Source organism: Penicillium paradoxum (genome assembly GCF_028828445.1).
Source record: "Penicillium paradoxum strain IBT 22861 chromosome Unknown utg000002l_segment0_segment0, whole genome shotgun sequence".
Taxonomy (NCBI): Eukaryota; Fungi; Ascomycota; class Eurotiomycetes; order Eurotiales; family Aspergillaceae; genus Penicillium; species Penicillium paradoxum.
This window is the reverse complement of record NW_026643180.1, coordinates 4,618,804-4,635,431: the sequence shown is the minus strand read 5'-3', so window position 1 is coordinate 4,635,431 and position 16,628 is coordinate 4,618,804. Positions and strand designations below refer to the sequence as shown.

General features: G+C 37.8%; 3 protein-coding genes across 3 annotated transcripts; 1 reads left to right on the top strand and 2 right to left on the bottom strand.

The window, feature by feature from the left end:
• Positions 1 to 12,929: 12,929 nt before the first annotated feature.
• N7457_001640 (uncharacterized protein) lies at positions 12,930 to 13,383 on the bottom strand (the record flags this gene model as incomplete). Its single annotated transcript, XM_057172686.1, has 3 exons — positions 12,930 to 12,941; positions 13,001 to 13,118; positions 13,169 to 13,383. 3 exons carry the CDS (start codon positions 13,381 to 13,383, stop codon positions 12,930 to 12,932), a joined length of 345 nt encoding a protein of 114 aa, XP_057036589.1.
• Positions 13,384 to 14,200: 817 nt separating this feature from the next.
• Positions 14,201 to 15,343, bottom strand: N7457_001639 (uncharacterized protein; the record flags this gene model as incomplete). The annotated part of the gene is made up of 4 exons (XM_057172685.1): positions 14,201 to 14,679; positions 14,729 to 14,806; positions 14,853 to 15,130; positions 15,186 to 15,343. The coding sequence occupies 4 exons, from the start codon at positions 15,341 to 15,343 to the stop codon at positions 14,201 to 14,203; spliced, it is 993 nt and encodes a 330-aa protein (XP_057036588.1).
• Positions 15,344 to 15,718: 375 nt separating this feature from the next.
• On the top strand, positions 15,719 to 16,595 carry N7457_001638 (uncharacterized protein; the record flags this gene model as incomplete). Its single annotated transcript, XM_057172684.1, has 3 exons — positions 15,719 to 16,145; positions 16,196 to 16,348; positions 16,396 to 16,595. 3 exons carry the CDS (start codon positions 15,719 to 15,721, stop codon positions 16,593 to 16,595), a joined length of 780 nt encoding a protein of 259 aa, XP_057036587.1.
• Positions 16,596 to 16,628: the final 33 nt, after the last annotated feature.

Below are 16,628 nucleotides of genomic sequence, written 5' to 3'. Positions count from 1 at the left end.
ATAATAGGCTATTAATAGTCTATATCTTATAGTAAGGAGGTAATAGAAATAGCTCTAGAATTTTAATATAAAGATAGTACCTCTATTACTAATAAGGTTTTCTAGTATTCTCTATAGGAGTATAACCTTTTCGTAAAATAAGGTTATAAGTTCTAGCGAGTCTATATCCTTAGTATAGGAAATATAGAGGGAGTATTTTAAGAATAGATCGACTATAACTATAATTACGTTATAGGTCTTCCCCTCTTATTTTAAGGATAGTAGGCCTATAATAAAGTCTATACTTATCTACTAGCCTAGTCTTTTTAGTACTAGTAGTAGTTCGAGTAGTTTATATAGCTTATAGCGTTTAATAGTATTAGACTAATAAATCTAGTATATAAGAATATAGTCCTATATATCCTTAATAAAGGTTTTCTACTAGTATTTACGTCTAATAGCCTATAGCGTTCTTTTCTTTATATAATAGTCTACTTATAGATTATTATAATAGATCCTTATAATTTCCTAGTAGATTATAGGTTCGCCTTCGGGAATATAGATATAGTTATTATATCTTAGTAGTCTATCTTAGCTCCTTACGCTCTATTATATCTTTAGAGGTTATTTAAAGTCGCCGGTTTCCTATACCCTTTTAAGCGTATTCCTATAGAACTTATTCTTCGCTTATATCTTAAGTATAAGTTCTACTATAGTTTCTAGCGGCTTATAGATATATATAGTTTCTCTTTTAGCTACTTCGCGTACCTTTTTTTAACTTAGTAGTCTATTCGTCGCGGGCTTAGTAGGGATCTTTATATATACTATAGTTATTATAGCGTCTAGGTATATCGTATCCTATAGATCTCTTTAGTAACTAGTGTCTTTACTAATAGTCTCCTTAAGTCTCTATATAAAGATATTATAACTTATAGTATCTAGTAGCTTATTTATTATATAGTTAGGTTATCTACTAGAAGTGTCTATAGGGTTTATTTTCCTTAGGCGGAATATAATAATAAAGTTAAAACCTATAAAGTATTCTACTTAGTATATTTAGTATTTTATAAGCTCTTTAGTCGTTATAAATTAGATAAGATTAGCGTAATCTATTATTACTATAATTAGGTACTTATTTCTTTTAAGGAAGTAGCGTTATTCTTTAAACCCTATAAAGATTACTAATATTTCCTAGTTACCGATTTAGTAATTTCTCTCTACTATTAGTATCTTCTAAGAGTAAAAGACGATAAGATACTAATATCTATCTTTATAGAGCTATAATATAATTACGTAAATAGCGGCTCTTAACGTATCTATTTCTATTATAGTTTTTAACGTAATATCGAAGTATATAAGTATTAGTATAATTTAGAAAGCGGTCTTAGTTCTTTTAAAAGCTTCTTACGCTTCTTCTATAAAGATAAACCCTTCTTAGCGCTTATTTCTTCTCTTTTTTTATATATCTAGCCCCTTAATTAGATCGTTAAGGGGGGCGCTAATTATTAACTATTTCCTAATAAAATATTAGTAGAAGTTAGTAAAGTCTATAAACTACTATATATTAAAGATATAAGTTAGCTCTAGCTATTAGTTTATTATCTCTACTTAGGTAGGGTCTATAATAACTCTATAATAGGAGATAATAAAACCTAAGAAGTTAACCCTCTTTATATAGAATATATATTTACTAGGTTTAATAAATAACCTCTATTTAATTAGGCGTTCTAGTACTTCTCGGATATAGTATATATAGGTCTTTTTATCCTTCGAGAAAATTAGTATATTATTAAAATATACTATTAAGTAGATATTAATAAATCCTACTAAGGCTCTATTAATATACGCCTAGAAAATAGCGGGAGTATTTATAAGTCTAAATAGTATTACTATATATTTAAAATATCTATAGCGGTATCTAAACGCTATTTTCTACTTATCTTCCTATTTTATATAGATCCTATAGTAGGTATCTTATAAATCTAGTTTAGTATAGATCTATACTCCTAATAATCTTACTAAGGACTTATTAATTAGCGGTAGAGGGTAGCGGTTCTTAATAGTAATCGCGTTTAACCCTCTATAGTCTACGTAGAGTCTAAGCTTACTATCTTTCTTTAGTATAAAGAGGATAAGTATACCTAATTAACTCTTTAAGTATTAGATCTAGCCTTTTTTAAGGTTCTTCTTAATATATTAGCGGAGGACTTCTAACTTCTTAGCGGATAATATATATACTAGCCTCTAAAGGGGTATCTTATCTAGTATTAGCTTAATTATATAATTATACTCTATATAGATTAGAAAGACTATAGTACTTTCTTTACTTACTATAATAGCTAGATCTTAGTATTTTAGCGGGAATTTAGTTAGGGGTTATACCGGATAGGAGGTCCTATCTAAGCTTTATATTACTCTTAGTATTACTATAAACTCCTTAGTAATCTTATCGATATCTAAATATAACTTTCTAAGTATACTTTATAGTCTTACTTCTTTCTTAAAGTTTTTTAGCGGGAGGGTTTTAATCTTTAGTAGAGCTATATTTCTATATACCTATTTACTAGTTACCTAGTTAATATTTAGATTTATTAGTCTAAACTAATCTATTTCTAGGATTATATTATAGATTATTATATCTATAACTTTATAGGTTATTTTAATAACTCTATAGATTCTATTCTAGTCTATTAGGCTAAGCTATACTTCTCGGCTTCTATATAAAGGGATTTTATACCTATTTATAGCTTCTACTAGATAGATACTTATTATATATATCTTTTTTAGGTTCTCTTTTACCTATTTCTAACTTACGAAGCTTTAGATTATACTACTATTTATTAGTATTTTAGCTACCCTTATTAGGGCTTTAGTCTTAACGTCTAATATTAGTATATTATAGATAAGTATTTAGTATACTCTCTTATATTCTCTAAAGAGAACTATCTTTAATATTATAAGAGTCTATAGTATAGGGTTATCTATTTTTTTAACTTTTCCGCGGCTATAGTGTTTACTATAGCTTTCTTATAGTAGTCCTTTATATAGTAGCCCGGCTTACTATAGAAGTTATAGAATTTACTATCTCTACTCTAGTCTTATTTAGACCCTATAGTAGCTTTTTTACCCTCTATAGTAGTTATAGCTTACTATATAAGGAAAGCGCTATTTCCTTTAAAAAGTCTTCTATTAGATTCTTATAGGTCTATAGTATTTCTTAGCGTTATCTTCTTAGTCTCTCTAAGATATAATATCCTACCTAGTATTACTTTCTTAATTTAGTTATAAAAAGCTACCTAGTTATCCTATTAATCTATAGTAGGGACTATAAACCTCTTTATTTTATTTTATATCTCCTTAACGATACCTATCTCTAAATAGTCGATTCTTATCTATCTAGTTAGTATATTCTTTAGATAGTTATAGAGTCTAGTAAGCTTTAAGGCGTATTAGTATATATCTTAGTACTTAGTTTACGTTATCTACTACTAATTATATTTAGCTTCTTACTATATCTTAATAAGATTAATAACCTAAATAAGCGCCTATATTTCGAAAACTAACTAAGTAAACGTTATACCTAGGTTATTCCTATAGTATTCTATCTATATTATATTAACTTTTAGCGCTAAGAACTTAGTTATTTAGTCTACTTTATATATATTACTAATAAACTAGTTAGGATATCTATTCTAGAAGGCTTCTTAGTTCGACTTAAAGAGATTATATTCGCCCGAACTCTTAGCTCTATATATTATTATATTATAGGGTATATATAGTTCCTTTACTTCTTTCTAATAGGATAAGTAGTCTTTAGTACTTCTTTATAATATAATCGAGTTTATATTAGGACCGGCGTGCTAGCGGGTCCTAGTAGGTAATATAGAACTAGAGTGAAGGAATAGTAGGGTACTAGTATATTTATAAACTAATCGCTAAAGAGCTAAGTTCCCCTAGTAGTCTCTATATAGATAACCTTTAGCTAGTCACGGGACTAGGTCACCTAACCTAGTAGGACTTAGTCTCCCTAGTGCGGTCTCTAGCGGGGGGTTATACTACCCCTACTAGGTCCCAGGTTCTAGGTTATAGGACTAGGCGGGATCTAGCCTATAAGGCACTCTCCTAGTAGAGGGTCGTAATATTTTCCCCCTCCTTAAAGAGCTATATTCTCGTAGCTAAGGGTCGGGGGTCGAGGGTCTTTTATAGTCGAGATAGGGAGGGTTCGAAAATAGTATATATATCTAGCTATCTAAAAGAGGGTAATTTATCTTTATAGTGGAAGGTATAGATAGACTCGGAGCTTTAAGCGTTATCTCTCTTTATCGCGTATAATCTAAGTTCTTTATATATTTTTTACTTATCTCTCTTCGAGTTATAGCTTTCTTCTTTCTATATTTCCTCGTCCTTTCGCTTTTTCTTCTTATAGCTTTTCGTCGCTTCGCTTTTCTTCTTATAGCTTTTCGTCGTCTCGCTTTTCTTACTATAGGTTATTTCGGCTTATTATAGTAGCTCCCTTTCCTCCGGTCGCGAGTACGATATATACCTCTATTAATAATTACGCCCCTCCGGCTATCGTCTCCCCTACTAACCCTATAAGTGCGTAGTATCGGCGTTATATAGACCGTCTTAGATATAACCCGGGGTATATATATATCCCTCCGCCTAGCGGGATTAATATTAATACTCCTTAGTATAACTATTATATAAAGAAGCGGTAGTCTTATATAATAGTAAGTATAGACCTCCGCTTATATTAGCGGTTATTAACGTTCCTTAGGTCGATTCTAGGCTTAACGCTTAAGCTAATACTTATATCTTAGCGCCCTATACTACCCCTACGTAAAATATATCGTTCCTTACGATTATATAGGGGTTTCGAGATACGCGGAATACTTTAACTTAAGATATCTATATAGGTATAGTTACGTCTTTCGGTCCTCCTCGCGTTACGCTTCCTTTACCTCTCTTACCCCCTCCGCCCCCTTTAACGTAGATTTTATTAATAAGTTAGGTTATAGGTTAGCTTCGGGCGCCTCCTTAGGCTAGGTTACGTATATAATAGTAAGGATATAGGCGTATCTCGGAGGTTACTTATTTAGTATAGGTAGTTATTACGTTATACCCTTAGAGAGTATTAGCTATATCGCTTTTTATCCTATTTTTTAGCGATAAACTCTTATATATCCTTATTATATATCTATAGTCTCTTTAGGATATTTTTCGTTCGCTTCTTATTTTTACTAGTATTCTAGATCCTCCCCTAACCTATCTATAGCGTATACTAACGTAGCTAGTTATTTTCTAGGAGTCCGTTCGGTAATTAGCTATTAGGTTCGGCGTTCTTAAGCTTACTCCGGTCCTTCTAATCTTCCCGGAACGTATCTAGCGGTAGATCCTAGATTATATTAACTTCTTCTTTATAGATCTTCCTCGGTATATTATACGCTCTAGCTATTCTTTCTTCTTATTATAGTAGCTCTCGAATACTAGTATATTCTCTATATTTTCTCTTAGCTCCTAAGTATTTTCCTTATACCTATATCCTTTCTATTTAATAAGGTATTCAGCGCTCTTACGGTTATTAGCTAGGATCTCCTCGATCTCCTATTTAGGTTAGTTATCTACTAGTATAGAATTAGGCCGCTCTTAAGCTTTTAGCGGATCTCCGTAGTATAGCTCTAGTATTAAAGTGTATTATATAGGATAGATCTTATAGTATCTCGGCGTAAGGATTAGCTAGTATACCTATTATCCTATTATACCTACTATCGCGAAGGGTCCTATATAGCGGTTATCTAGTTTTTTATATAGTCGTCCTAAGTTAATATACTTATTTCTTAGTATAACCTATTATCTAATTATAAAAGACTTCTCTATATATTTCTTATCGTAGGCTCGCTTTATTATAGTTTTCGACTTTTCTAGACGCTTTCTTAGTATTTCTTATATCTTTAGTATTTCCTCTATATAGCTTTTAGCGTTATTATAGGTTTCTATCTTCCTATCTAGTACTAACGTTCTTAGTTCCGGTCGGAATCCTAGTAATACTTCGGCTAAGGATATTTTTAGTATACTATAGATAGTAATATTATAGATAATCTATATAAGGGGGATCTATCTTATCTAGTCGTTCTAGTACTAGCTTACTATATTACGTAGGTAATACTTAATACTCTAGTTTTATCTCTCTATCTACCCGTCGGTTTATAGGTAATAGGCTATTAATAGTTTACGTCTCGTAGTAAGGAGGTAGTAGAAATAGCTCTAGAATTTTAATATAAAGATAGTGCCTTTATTACTAATAAGGTTTTCTAGTATTCCCTATAGGGGTATAACCTTTTTATAAAATAAGGTTATAAGTTCTAGCGAGTCTACGTCCTTAGTATAGGAAATATAGAGGGAATATTTTAAGAATAGATCGACTACGACTATAATTACGTTATAGGCTTTCCCCTCCTATTTTAAGGGTAATAGGCCTATAATAAAATCTACGCTTATCTACTAGCTTAGTCTCTCTAGTATTAGTAGTAGTTTAAGTAGTCTATATAGCTTATAGCGTTTAATAGTATTAGATTAGTAAATCTAGTATATAAGGATATAGTCCTATATATCCTTAATAAGGGTTTTCTACTAGTATTTACGTCTAATAGCTTATAGCGTTCTTTTCCTTATATAATAGTCTATTTATAGATCGTCGTAGTAGATCCTTATAATTTCCTAGTAGATTACGGGTTCGCCTTTAGGAATATAGATATAGTTATTATATCTTAGTAGTCTATCTTAGCTCCTTACGCTCTATTATATCTTTAGGGGTTATTTAAAGTCGCCGGTTTCCCGTACCCTTCTAAGTGTATTCCTATAGAACTTATTCTTCGCCTACGTCTTAAGTATAAGTTCTACTATAGTTTCTAGCGGCTCGTAAGTATATATAGTTTCTTCTTTAGCTACTTTATATACCTCCTTTTAACTTAGTAGTCTATTCGTCGCGGGCTTAGTAGGGATCTCTACGCGTACTATAGTTATTATAGCGCCTAGGTATATCGTATCCTATAGATCCCTTTAGTAATTAGCGCTTTTACTAATAATCTCCTTAAGTCTCTATATAAAGATATTACGACTCGTAGCGTCCAGTAGCTTATCTACTATATAGTTAGGTCGTCTACTAGGAGCGTCTATAGGGTTCGTTTTCCCTAGGCGGAATATAATAACGAAGTTAAAACTTATAAGGTATTCTACCTAGCGTACCTAGCGTCTTATAAGCTCCTTAGTCGTTATAAATTAGATAAGATTAGCGTAATCTATTATTACTATAATTAGATACTTATTTCCTTTAAGGAAGTAGCGCTATTTCTTAAACCCTATAAAGATTACTAGTATTTCTTAGTTACTAACCTAGTAATTTCTCTCTACTACTAGTATCTTCTAAGAGTAGAAGGTAATAGGATACTAGTATCTATCTTTACGGAGCTATAATATAATTACGTAGATAGCGGCTCCTAATATATCTATTTCTATTATAGTTTTTAACGTAGCGTCGAAGTATATAAGTATCGGTATAGTCTAGAAAGCGGTCTTAGTCCTTTTAAAAGCTTCTCGCGCTTCTTCCGTAAAGACGAACCCTTCTTAGCGCTTATTTCTTCCCTTCTTTTATACGTCTAGCCCCTTAATTAGGTCGTTAAGGGGGGTGCTAATTATCGACTATTTCCTAATAAAACGTTAGTAGAAGTTAGCGAAGCCTATAAACTACTATATATCGAAGATATAGGTCGACTCTAGTTATTAGCTTATTATTTCTACTTAGGTAGGGTCTATAGTAACTCTATAGTAGAAGACGATAAAGCCTAAGAAGTTAACCCTCTCTACGTAGAACGTATACTTACTAGATTTAATAAATAACCTCTACTTAATTAGGCGTTTTAGTACTTCTCGGACGTAATATATATAGGTCTTCTTATCCTTTAAGAAGATTAGTATATTATTAAGATATATTACTAGGTAGATATTAATAAGTCCTACTAAGGCTCTATTAATATACGCCTAGAAGGTAGCGGGAGTATTCGCGAGTCTAAATAGTATTATTATATATTTAAAATATCTATAGCGGTATCTAAATACTATTTTCTACTTATCTCCCTATTTTATACGGATCCTATAGTAGGTATCTTATAGATCTAGTTTAGTGTAGATCTATACTCCTAATAATCTTATTAGGGACTTATTAATTAGTAGTAGAGGGTAGCGGTTCTTAATAGTAATCGCGTTTAACCCTCTATAGTCTACGTAGAGTCTAAGCTTACTATCTTTCTTCGGTATAAAGAGGATAAGTATACCCGATTAACTCTTTAAGTGTCGGATCTAGCCTTTTTTAAGGTTCTCCTTAATATACTAGCGGAGGACTTCTAACTCCTTAGCTAATAGTATATATACCGGCCTCTAAGGGGGTATCTTACTTAGTATTAGCTTAATTATATAATTATACTCTACGTAGATTAGAAGGGCTATAGTACCTTCTTTACTCGCTATAATAGCTAGATCTTAGTATTCTAGCGGGAGTTTAGTTAGGGGTTATACCGGATAGGAGGTCCTATCCGAGCTTTATATTACCCCTAATATTACTATAAACTCCTTAGTAACCTTATCGACGTTTAAGTATAGCTCTCCGAGTATACCTTATAGTCTTACTTCTTCCTTAAAGTCTTTTAGTAGGAGGGTTTTAACCTTTAGCGGGGCTATATTTCTATATACCTACTTACTAGTTACCTAGTTAATATCCGGATTTACTAGTCTAAGCTAATCTATTCCTAGGATTATATTATAGATTATTATATCTACGGCTTCGTAGGTTATTTTAATAACTCTATAGGTTCTATTCCGGTCTATTAGACTAAGCTATACTTCTCAGCTTCTATATAAAGGGATTTTACGTCTATCTACGGCTTCTACTAGGCGGGTACTTATTATATATATCTCTTCTAAGTTCTTTTTTACCTATTTTTAGCTTACGAAGCTCTAGATTATACTACTATCTATTAGTGTCTTAGCTACCCCCGTTAGGGCTCTAGTCTTAACGTCTAATATTAGTACGTTATAGACGAGTACTCGGTATACTCCTTTATATTCTCTAAAGAGAACTATCCCTAATACTATAGGAGTCTATAGTATAGGGTCGTCTATTTTTTTAACTCTTCTATAGCTATAGCGTTTACTATAGCTTTCTTACGGTAGTCCTTTATATAGTAGCCCGGCTTACTATAGAAGTTATAGAATTTACTATCTCCGCTCTAGTCTTATTTAGACTCTATAATAGCTTTTCTACCCTCCGTAGTAATCGTAGTTTATTATATAGGGAAGGCGCTATTTCCCTTAAAGGGTCTTCTATTAGATCCTTACGAGTCTATAGTATTTCTTAGCGCTATCTTCCTAGCCTCCCTAAGATATAATATCCTACCTAGTATTACTTTCTTAATTTAGTTATAGAAGGCTACCTAGTTATTCTATTAATTTATAGCGGGTATTATAAACCTCCTTACTTTATCTTATACCTCCTTAACGATACTTATCTCTAAATAGTCAATTCTTATCTATCTAGTTAGCGTATCTTTTAGGCGGTTATAGAGTCCGGTAAGCTTTAAGGTATATTAATATATATCCTAATACTTAGCTTATATTATCTACTACTAGTTATATTTAGCTTCTCGCTATATCTCGATAGGGTCGGTAACCTAAGCGAGCGCCTATATTTCGAAGACTAACTAAGTAAATATCGTATCTAGGTTATTCCTATAGTATTCTATCTATATTATATTAACCTTCGGCGCTAGGAACTTAGTTACTCGGTCTACTTTATATATATCGCTAGCGAACTAATCGGGGTATCTATTCTAGAAGGCTTCCTAGTTTAATTTAAAGAGATTATATTCGCCCGAACTCTTAGCTCTATACGTTATTATATTATAGGGTATATATAGTTCCCTCGCTTTCTTCTAATAGGATAGATAGCCTCCGGTATTTCCTTATAATATAATTAAGTTCGTACGGGTAGTATCGGGTAGTTAGTAGGTAGTTTAGCTAGTAGTGCTACCTAGCGAACCCTAACGGATCCTAGATCCTTATATTCTCGCCTATAGGATTACTACGTTTTCTTCTTCGTCCTATAGCTCCGCGCGGATCTTATTTTTCTCCTTTACTAGAGCTAGACGTCTTTTAAGGGTCTCTAACTCTCGGAGTTCCGCCTCCTTATCTACCTCGGTCGGGGTTATTAGATCCTACGGGTTTTCTCCCTAAGGGTTATCGTCGACTCCCTATATCTCTACCTCTTCTAGTAGGGGTTATAAGGGTCCTAGGACGTCGTTCGTTTCCGCGATCGGGGCTAAGGTTCCCCTTAGGCGGTCGCTCGTACGTCGAGTCGTCGATATTACGTATTCTAATAGTCTAGTTTAATTAAGATTTAGCGATTAGAATATTAGGACCGGCGTACTAGCGGGTCCTAGTAGGTAATATAGAACTAGAGTAAAGGAATAGTAGGGTACTAGTATATTTATAAACTAATCGCTAAAGAGCTAAGTTCCCCTAGTAGTCTCTATATAGATAACCTTTAGCTAGTCACGGGACTAGGTCACCTAACCCGGTAGGACTTAGTCTCCCTAGTGCGGTCTCTAGCGGGGGGTTATACTACCTCTACTAGGTCCTAGGTTCTAGGTCATAGGACTAGGCGGGATCTAGCCTATAAGGCACTCTCCTAGTAGAGGGTCGTAATAGTTTATATAGGTAGTATTAGATAGTTAGTAGATAGTTTAGCTAGTAGTGCTATCTAACGAACCCTAATAGATCCTAGATCTTTATATTCTCGCCTATAGGATTACTACGTTTTCTTCTTCGTCCTATAGCTCCGCGCGAATCCTATTTTTCTCTTTTACTAGAGCTAGACGTCTTTTAAGGGTCTCTAACTCTTAGAGTTCCGCCTCCTCGTCTACCTTAGTCGGGGTTATTAGATCCGGCGGGTTTCCTCCCTAAGGGTTATCGTTAACTCCTTATATCTCTACCTCTTCTAGTAGGGGTTATAGGGGTCCTAGGACGTCGTTCGTTTCCGCGATCGGGGCTAAGGTTCCCCTTAGGCGGTCGCTCGTATATCGAGTCGTCGACATTACGTATTCTAACGGTCTAGTTTAATTAAGATTTAGCGATTAGAATGTTAGGACCGGCGTACTAGCGGGTCCTAGTAGGTAATATAGAACTAGAGTAAAGGAATAGTAGGGTGCTAGTATATTTATAAACTAATCGCTAAAGAGCTAAGTTCCCCTAGCAGTCTCTGTATAGATGACCTTTGGCGGGTCACGGGACTAGGTCACCTGACCCGGCAGGACTCAGTCTCTCTGGTGCGGTCTCTGGCGGGGGGTCATGCTACCCCTGCTGGGTCACGGGTTCTGGGTCATAGGACCAGGCGGGATCCAGCCTGTGAGGCACTCTCCTAGCAGAGGGTCGTAATAGAAATGCACGTGACCCTAAGTCTCGTAGTTCCCAGGAGCATGGTTGTTTCTAGAAGAACGATTTAAAAACTAAGGGCCCTCAATTATTATAAGCTAGGGGCAAAGTGACAATACCTTAGAAGTCATTAATGCTAGATCGTGCGCTTAGTTTCTTCTAGCTGATTGACTACAGGATGGATAGATGGATGGATGGATAATTTCATTTACCCCCGACCCCTCGCAGAGCGATACGCAGGCTATAGCAACTATATATATCCGTATACAGTAGTATTCGAAATCAGCTATACCTCTGCACTCTTGTGACTTGATTCCCGGAAAATAAATCCGAGGGTCGTGAGTTCTGATTAGATAGGAAGCGAAAGCGCCGCCTTTCAGACCGCTTTTTAGACTGATAGTCGTATTTTACAGTACAGTATCAAGACATAGCTAGATGTATTTTACAGGAAAGTGCTATACGCTTGCTACCTTTGTATGCCCCTCAATCCATGCACAAGGCAGATTTCCCCACCCCCATGCACTGCCCTACCATATGCACTGCCCTACCCATATACAGCCTCAACCAAGATTGATCAGAATGTTTGCTTTTATTTCAACCAAACGCAAATCACTAGACCGAAACTTCTCGGTCCTCTTCAAAGATGTCTGGCCTCGATAGTGGTTCTTAATATTGATTGTTTATCTCAAGTTGCTAGTCACCTCTACGGATACGTGAGACCCTCATAGGTAAATTCCATTTTTATAGGAATTAGCGATAGCCCTAGGAGCTAAATTGTGGTTCCTAGGGGATAGACAGCTCCTAGAAATGCTTTAAGCTTCCCAGAGTAAGTTAAACATGTGTTGTAATTCAGAGGAATTCAATTGATTATTTATTTAGAGAGAAACATGAGGATATATATATAACGAGAAGATCAAGTTGATCTCCAATCAACTTGCTTCTCCGCATAGACACCTCGGGAATAATTCCGATCGTGCGGCTGAGTTTCTGATCTGCACTAACCTCATATCACAACAGTTGGGAAAGTGCAGAAATCTGAGGTGAGATGACGGACCCGCCGGGATCCACGTTATCGAAAAACCACCAACTTCCATCGTTTAAATTGAACGAACCACGTAAGTAACAAAAGCTCTTATCAAAAAGCTATAGTTTGGAGTATCTGGTTTACTAGTCCCCAACCCCTTAGGCCCATAAGATGTTATAGTGCCGGCGAGGAAAGTCTAGGACTTTTCTTAATCTACTTTGGAGTTTCGGTTACTTTGAGGCGAAATATCCAATATACCGATCAATAAACATCAATTCTGATTCAATATCATCTTGGCACATAGCTAGGGAATGACAACAGTTGGATAGATATGCTTCGACCTCCTTGTAAAAGCCACACGCATGAAGTAGCAAGCAATGATCCGCGTTCCCGGGCATGCTTCTCCAAAGCTCGTGCAAATGACTGGATACTACAAAGCAAATACTTAGTTAGCAACCTATAGAATAGAATTAGCTGCGTATTAATCTACCGGTGGAGTGGTAGGGTAGAAATTACATATTGCTTGGACTGGTCCTCCTGGGCGTGATTGGCTTTGATCCGAACACCTCCAGCAGTCTGGCCCTGAACTGAGCAGTGATTGTTGGGATCAGTCTGGCTTTGATGAAGGGTATTGCTAGCGATGGTTAGTCAAGATGGCGTAGAAAGATTGAATAAGTCACTCACGTAATTAGGAGTTCATCCATCTTCTGCATGTCTTCGAATTTGAATAGCGTGCCGTTTTCAAAGGGAGTTTTGACCGTGTGAAGAGCTGCGGTCTTCACAGCTTGATCGACGACTTCGGGTACGCGCAAAATGTTGTTCCAGATGGTGGGGAGATAGACTGGTATATTCTTGTTGAGAGCCTTGTTGAAGACGTAGCCGATGAGATGCTTAGACATATTGGGTTTGGGATTGAAGTAGGATTCGATATATGTAAACTAATAGATATAGAGGTGACTGGGTCGATGCGTTTGCAGAAACTCCAGAAAACTTACCCTCTTTATATATTCGACTGAGTATCATAGCTGCCCCCTATCTCAGTCCAACGAGATTGATCTCGTTGGGAACGGGTTCTTCGACGGAATGATCTCTATCAAAGCCGGTGGATTCCGGACCATTCGCGCCGATTCATCCTGATGTTCCTTTCAATGTGCTCCAATGCACGTCAGACACAAGTGGGCTTGCTTTTGATGAAGGAACATGCCGCAAAGCCGGCAGGGCCCATTCTTGTTTGTCGGCTATGAACAGCTGAGGCATAGCCCAGCATCAGTGGCTCAAACTCAAACAGACTAAGTGTGCTGGCATGCACGATCTATCATGAATTTCTATCGACTTGGAGCTGCCTACCCCATCCTTCTCGTTGGGAAGCGGGCGTCTCGTTGGGGAGTGGGCGTCTCGTTGGAAAACCCGGCAATCACCGTAAAGCTGGGCGATTGCCTCTTTTCATTGGAGGGTTGACCACGGCATTCCGTTTGAGTTCTCGAACTAAAGGAGAACGGGCCATTGTTGGGCACAAGCGGATCAAGGCACCTATGAAGGCATGGAAGGCATGGTTATGGGCTGGGACGACTATCTTCGGCAGGAGCAACAAGAACAAGGGGGGAAAGGGCGACGAAACGCCTACGCGTGAGACACCACAAATGGAGATTTAGGAGATTCAGTTTATTCACTATTCACCCCTATAGAAAAAAGACGCGATCCTCCAAGTTGATTAGACTATACGCTCACGGAATGTTCAAAATCTCGAAATTCCCTCGACGCAAGCACAGTTGAGGCGGAGGGTCTTTTTTCCGGATCAGGTACCAGAATAAAACGAAGAAGATCTCTCAACTTCTGTGGCATGTCCACCTTCTTTGTCTCCTCATCGAAAGGTAAGATTGCTTGCAGTTCTGGCACCTCTATACTTAAAGATTGGGCAGAATTTACTGCAACTTTAAGGGTGTCGCCCTTCACCATTTCAAGAGTGGGAATCTCCCAGTGGGGAAAGAGTCGCTGTATCTTTGCTATGGACCAAGCTTCGTTAATCAAGGGATGAGGGCTGTCCCAAGCGCCTAACACACCAGGTTTGATCCAGCAAAGTAGCATCGCGGCAACAGCCCAGACCTGCGATGACTCAGTACACGCTTCGCCTAGGAAAACTTCAGGGGCGCGCATAGCATATGGTTGGGCGTTAAGAAGTTCGCCGACCGGGACAACTATAAGCGTATAAGTAATGGCATATCTCGCATATCAATACTTGCTCACCGAGTCCTAAGTCCCCCACTTTAGCGATAACACGGTCAGTGTCGATGTTAGAAAGCAAGATATTGGCGGGTTTATAGTCTGGAGTAATTAGCAAATGCCAGCTCGTTAAGACCAGGTATCCTACCTGTATTTACATGTTTGTGGTCCTCCAGAACGACACAACTTGTGAATGCTGCCTTTAAAACAGACTTGATGATGGAGTAGATTCTCATGCCAGGATGGTATTCCACCTCTGCGAGCGTAGTGTCCAACCATTCTAAAGCGATGGTGCTGTCGTCGATTTTTTCATACATTTTCCGGAAGCACTCGGCCGAGGCGACACAAGGGAGGCCATAAATCTTAACCTCACGTTGCAGGTTCTCAGTTGCATATTCAATATTAGATGCCCGTTTGATCAAAGCCCTAGGTGGCAGAGTTAGCCTTAGAGTCTGGATATTATTAATGCAATACAACAAACCATTTGGGACCTTCGGGGACGACGCGGGCGTTCTCACGTGGAACAACCTGGGCCTTAAAAACGTCGGAATTGTGCGTGTGATCTCCTTTGACATGTTCCATAAGGGAATAGTTCCAACAGGCGCCTTGAAGAACATGCCCAGGAGTAAGAGACGACATTGCTCTTGCCAAAGATCTCCTTGCACGAGATAAATTCGGACTAATGACTGAGTACATTGGGGCAAATCGAAGAAATCGCAATGGTGAGGGGAAAGTGGGTTCATAAATGTGGGCGGATGATGGATACAAAAATGCATGAGCGTGGAAATCACGAGAGTTGGAGGATCCTGCCGCGCACGGACTCATACTCAGGTGTGGCTGTGGCTTTGTTGGCTGAGTCCTGAAACCAGCCCTTGGCTCGAATGCCCCAACCGAAATAGCCGCCTTTCCAACGAGAATGGGCTAAATTCCCAGTGAGAACTCATAAAGTTCCCGGTTCGCGCCCCGAACTGGTCGTTTGTTCTCGTAGCAACCAGCCATTTATGCACATTCGAAATGCCCCGTCACAATCGCCCGTCAGTAACCCAAGCACGCAACCAAACCAATCAAACAGGAAAGGGCTCTCGTTACGCACCGCTGGATCGAGAAACTTCCCTGAAAATGTCTGCCGCCTGGGTGGAGTGGATTAAGGGGGGCCAAAAGATAAAGGCCAGAGATGAGAAGCGCATACACGAGGCGTTCGGCCTAGTGGCTGACAAAAATCGCACGGATCCATATACCAACACTTTGCAGCAGGCTCATGCCATCGGTGGTGAGGAGCTCACCGCGATTATTGCCCTTGCCATCGGCAAGTCAGCCCATAGGGAAATGAAGAAGACATGGAGGAAGGAGCTTCCAGCGATCCTAGCGCAGCGAAAATGGCATCTGTCCACCCATATCAGAAAATACGTTCATAATCTTAAGGGTCGACTGACTCCAGCAGGTGAGGAGGCAGTGTCGGTCCAATTGTTCAAACTACTTACCAATCGACAGATGATGACCATTCCAGCCACTTCAGCGAAACTGCCTCAGCAGGTACAGCGACAAGCAAATCCCCTAACGAACCCGACACACTGTTAGCGACTGACCCGACACCTTCGCAACGGACGGCCGTCTCCTTGACGCCCCAGTCGCAATATCAGACGGGTAAGTTATATTACAAACGATGGAGTGGTGGACTGACAGATTTCCAGAGCTTACCGGGAGCGTATATGAGCTTACCCCGGACGATCTCCTGGAGCTCTCAACTGGGCTCATCACCAAAAAGCTCAGCTGCCCAGGACCTCTCTTGCTGACAGAACCATTTCACCCGCTAGCAAATCCATTCCTCACTATCCCCATCACCAATCAACTCTGCCTCTACTTCCGCAGTCAACGCAAACAGGTTATGTAGCGGTGGGGCGTTTCACTAGGTATCTTATTCTAA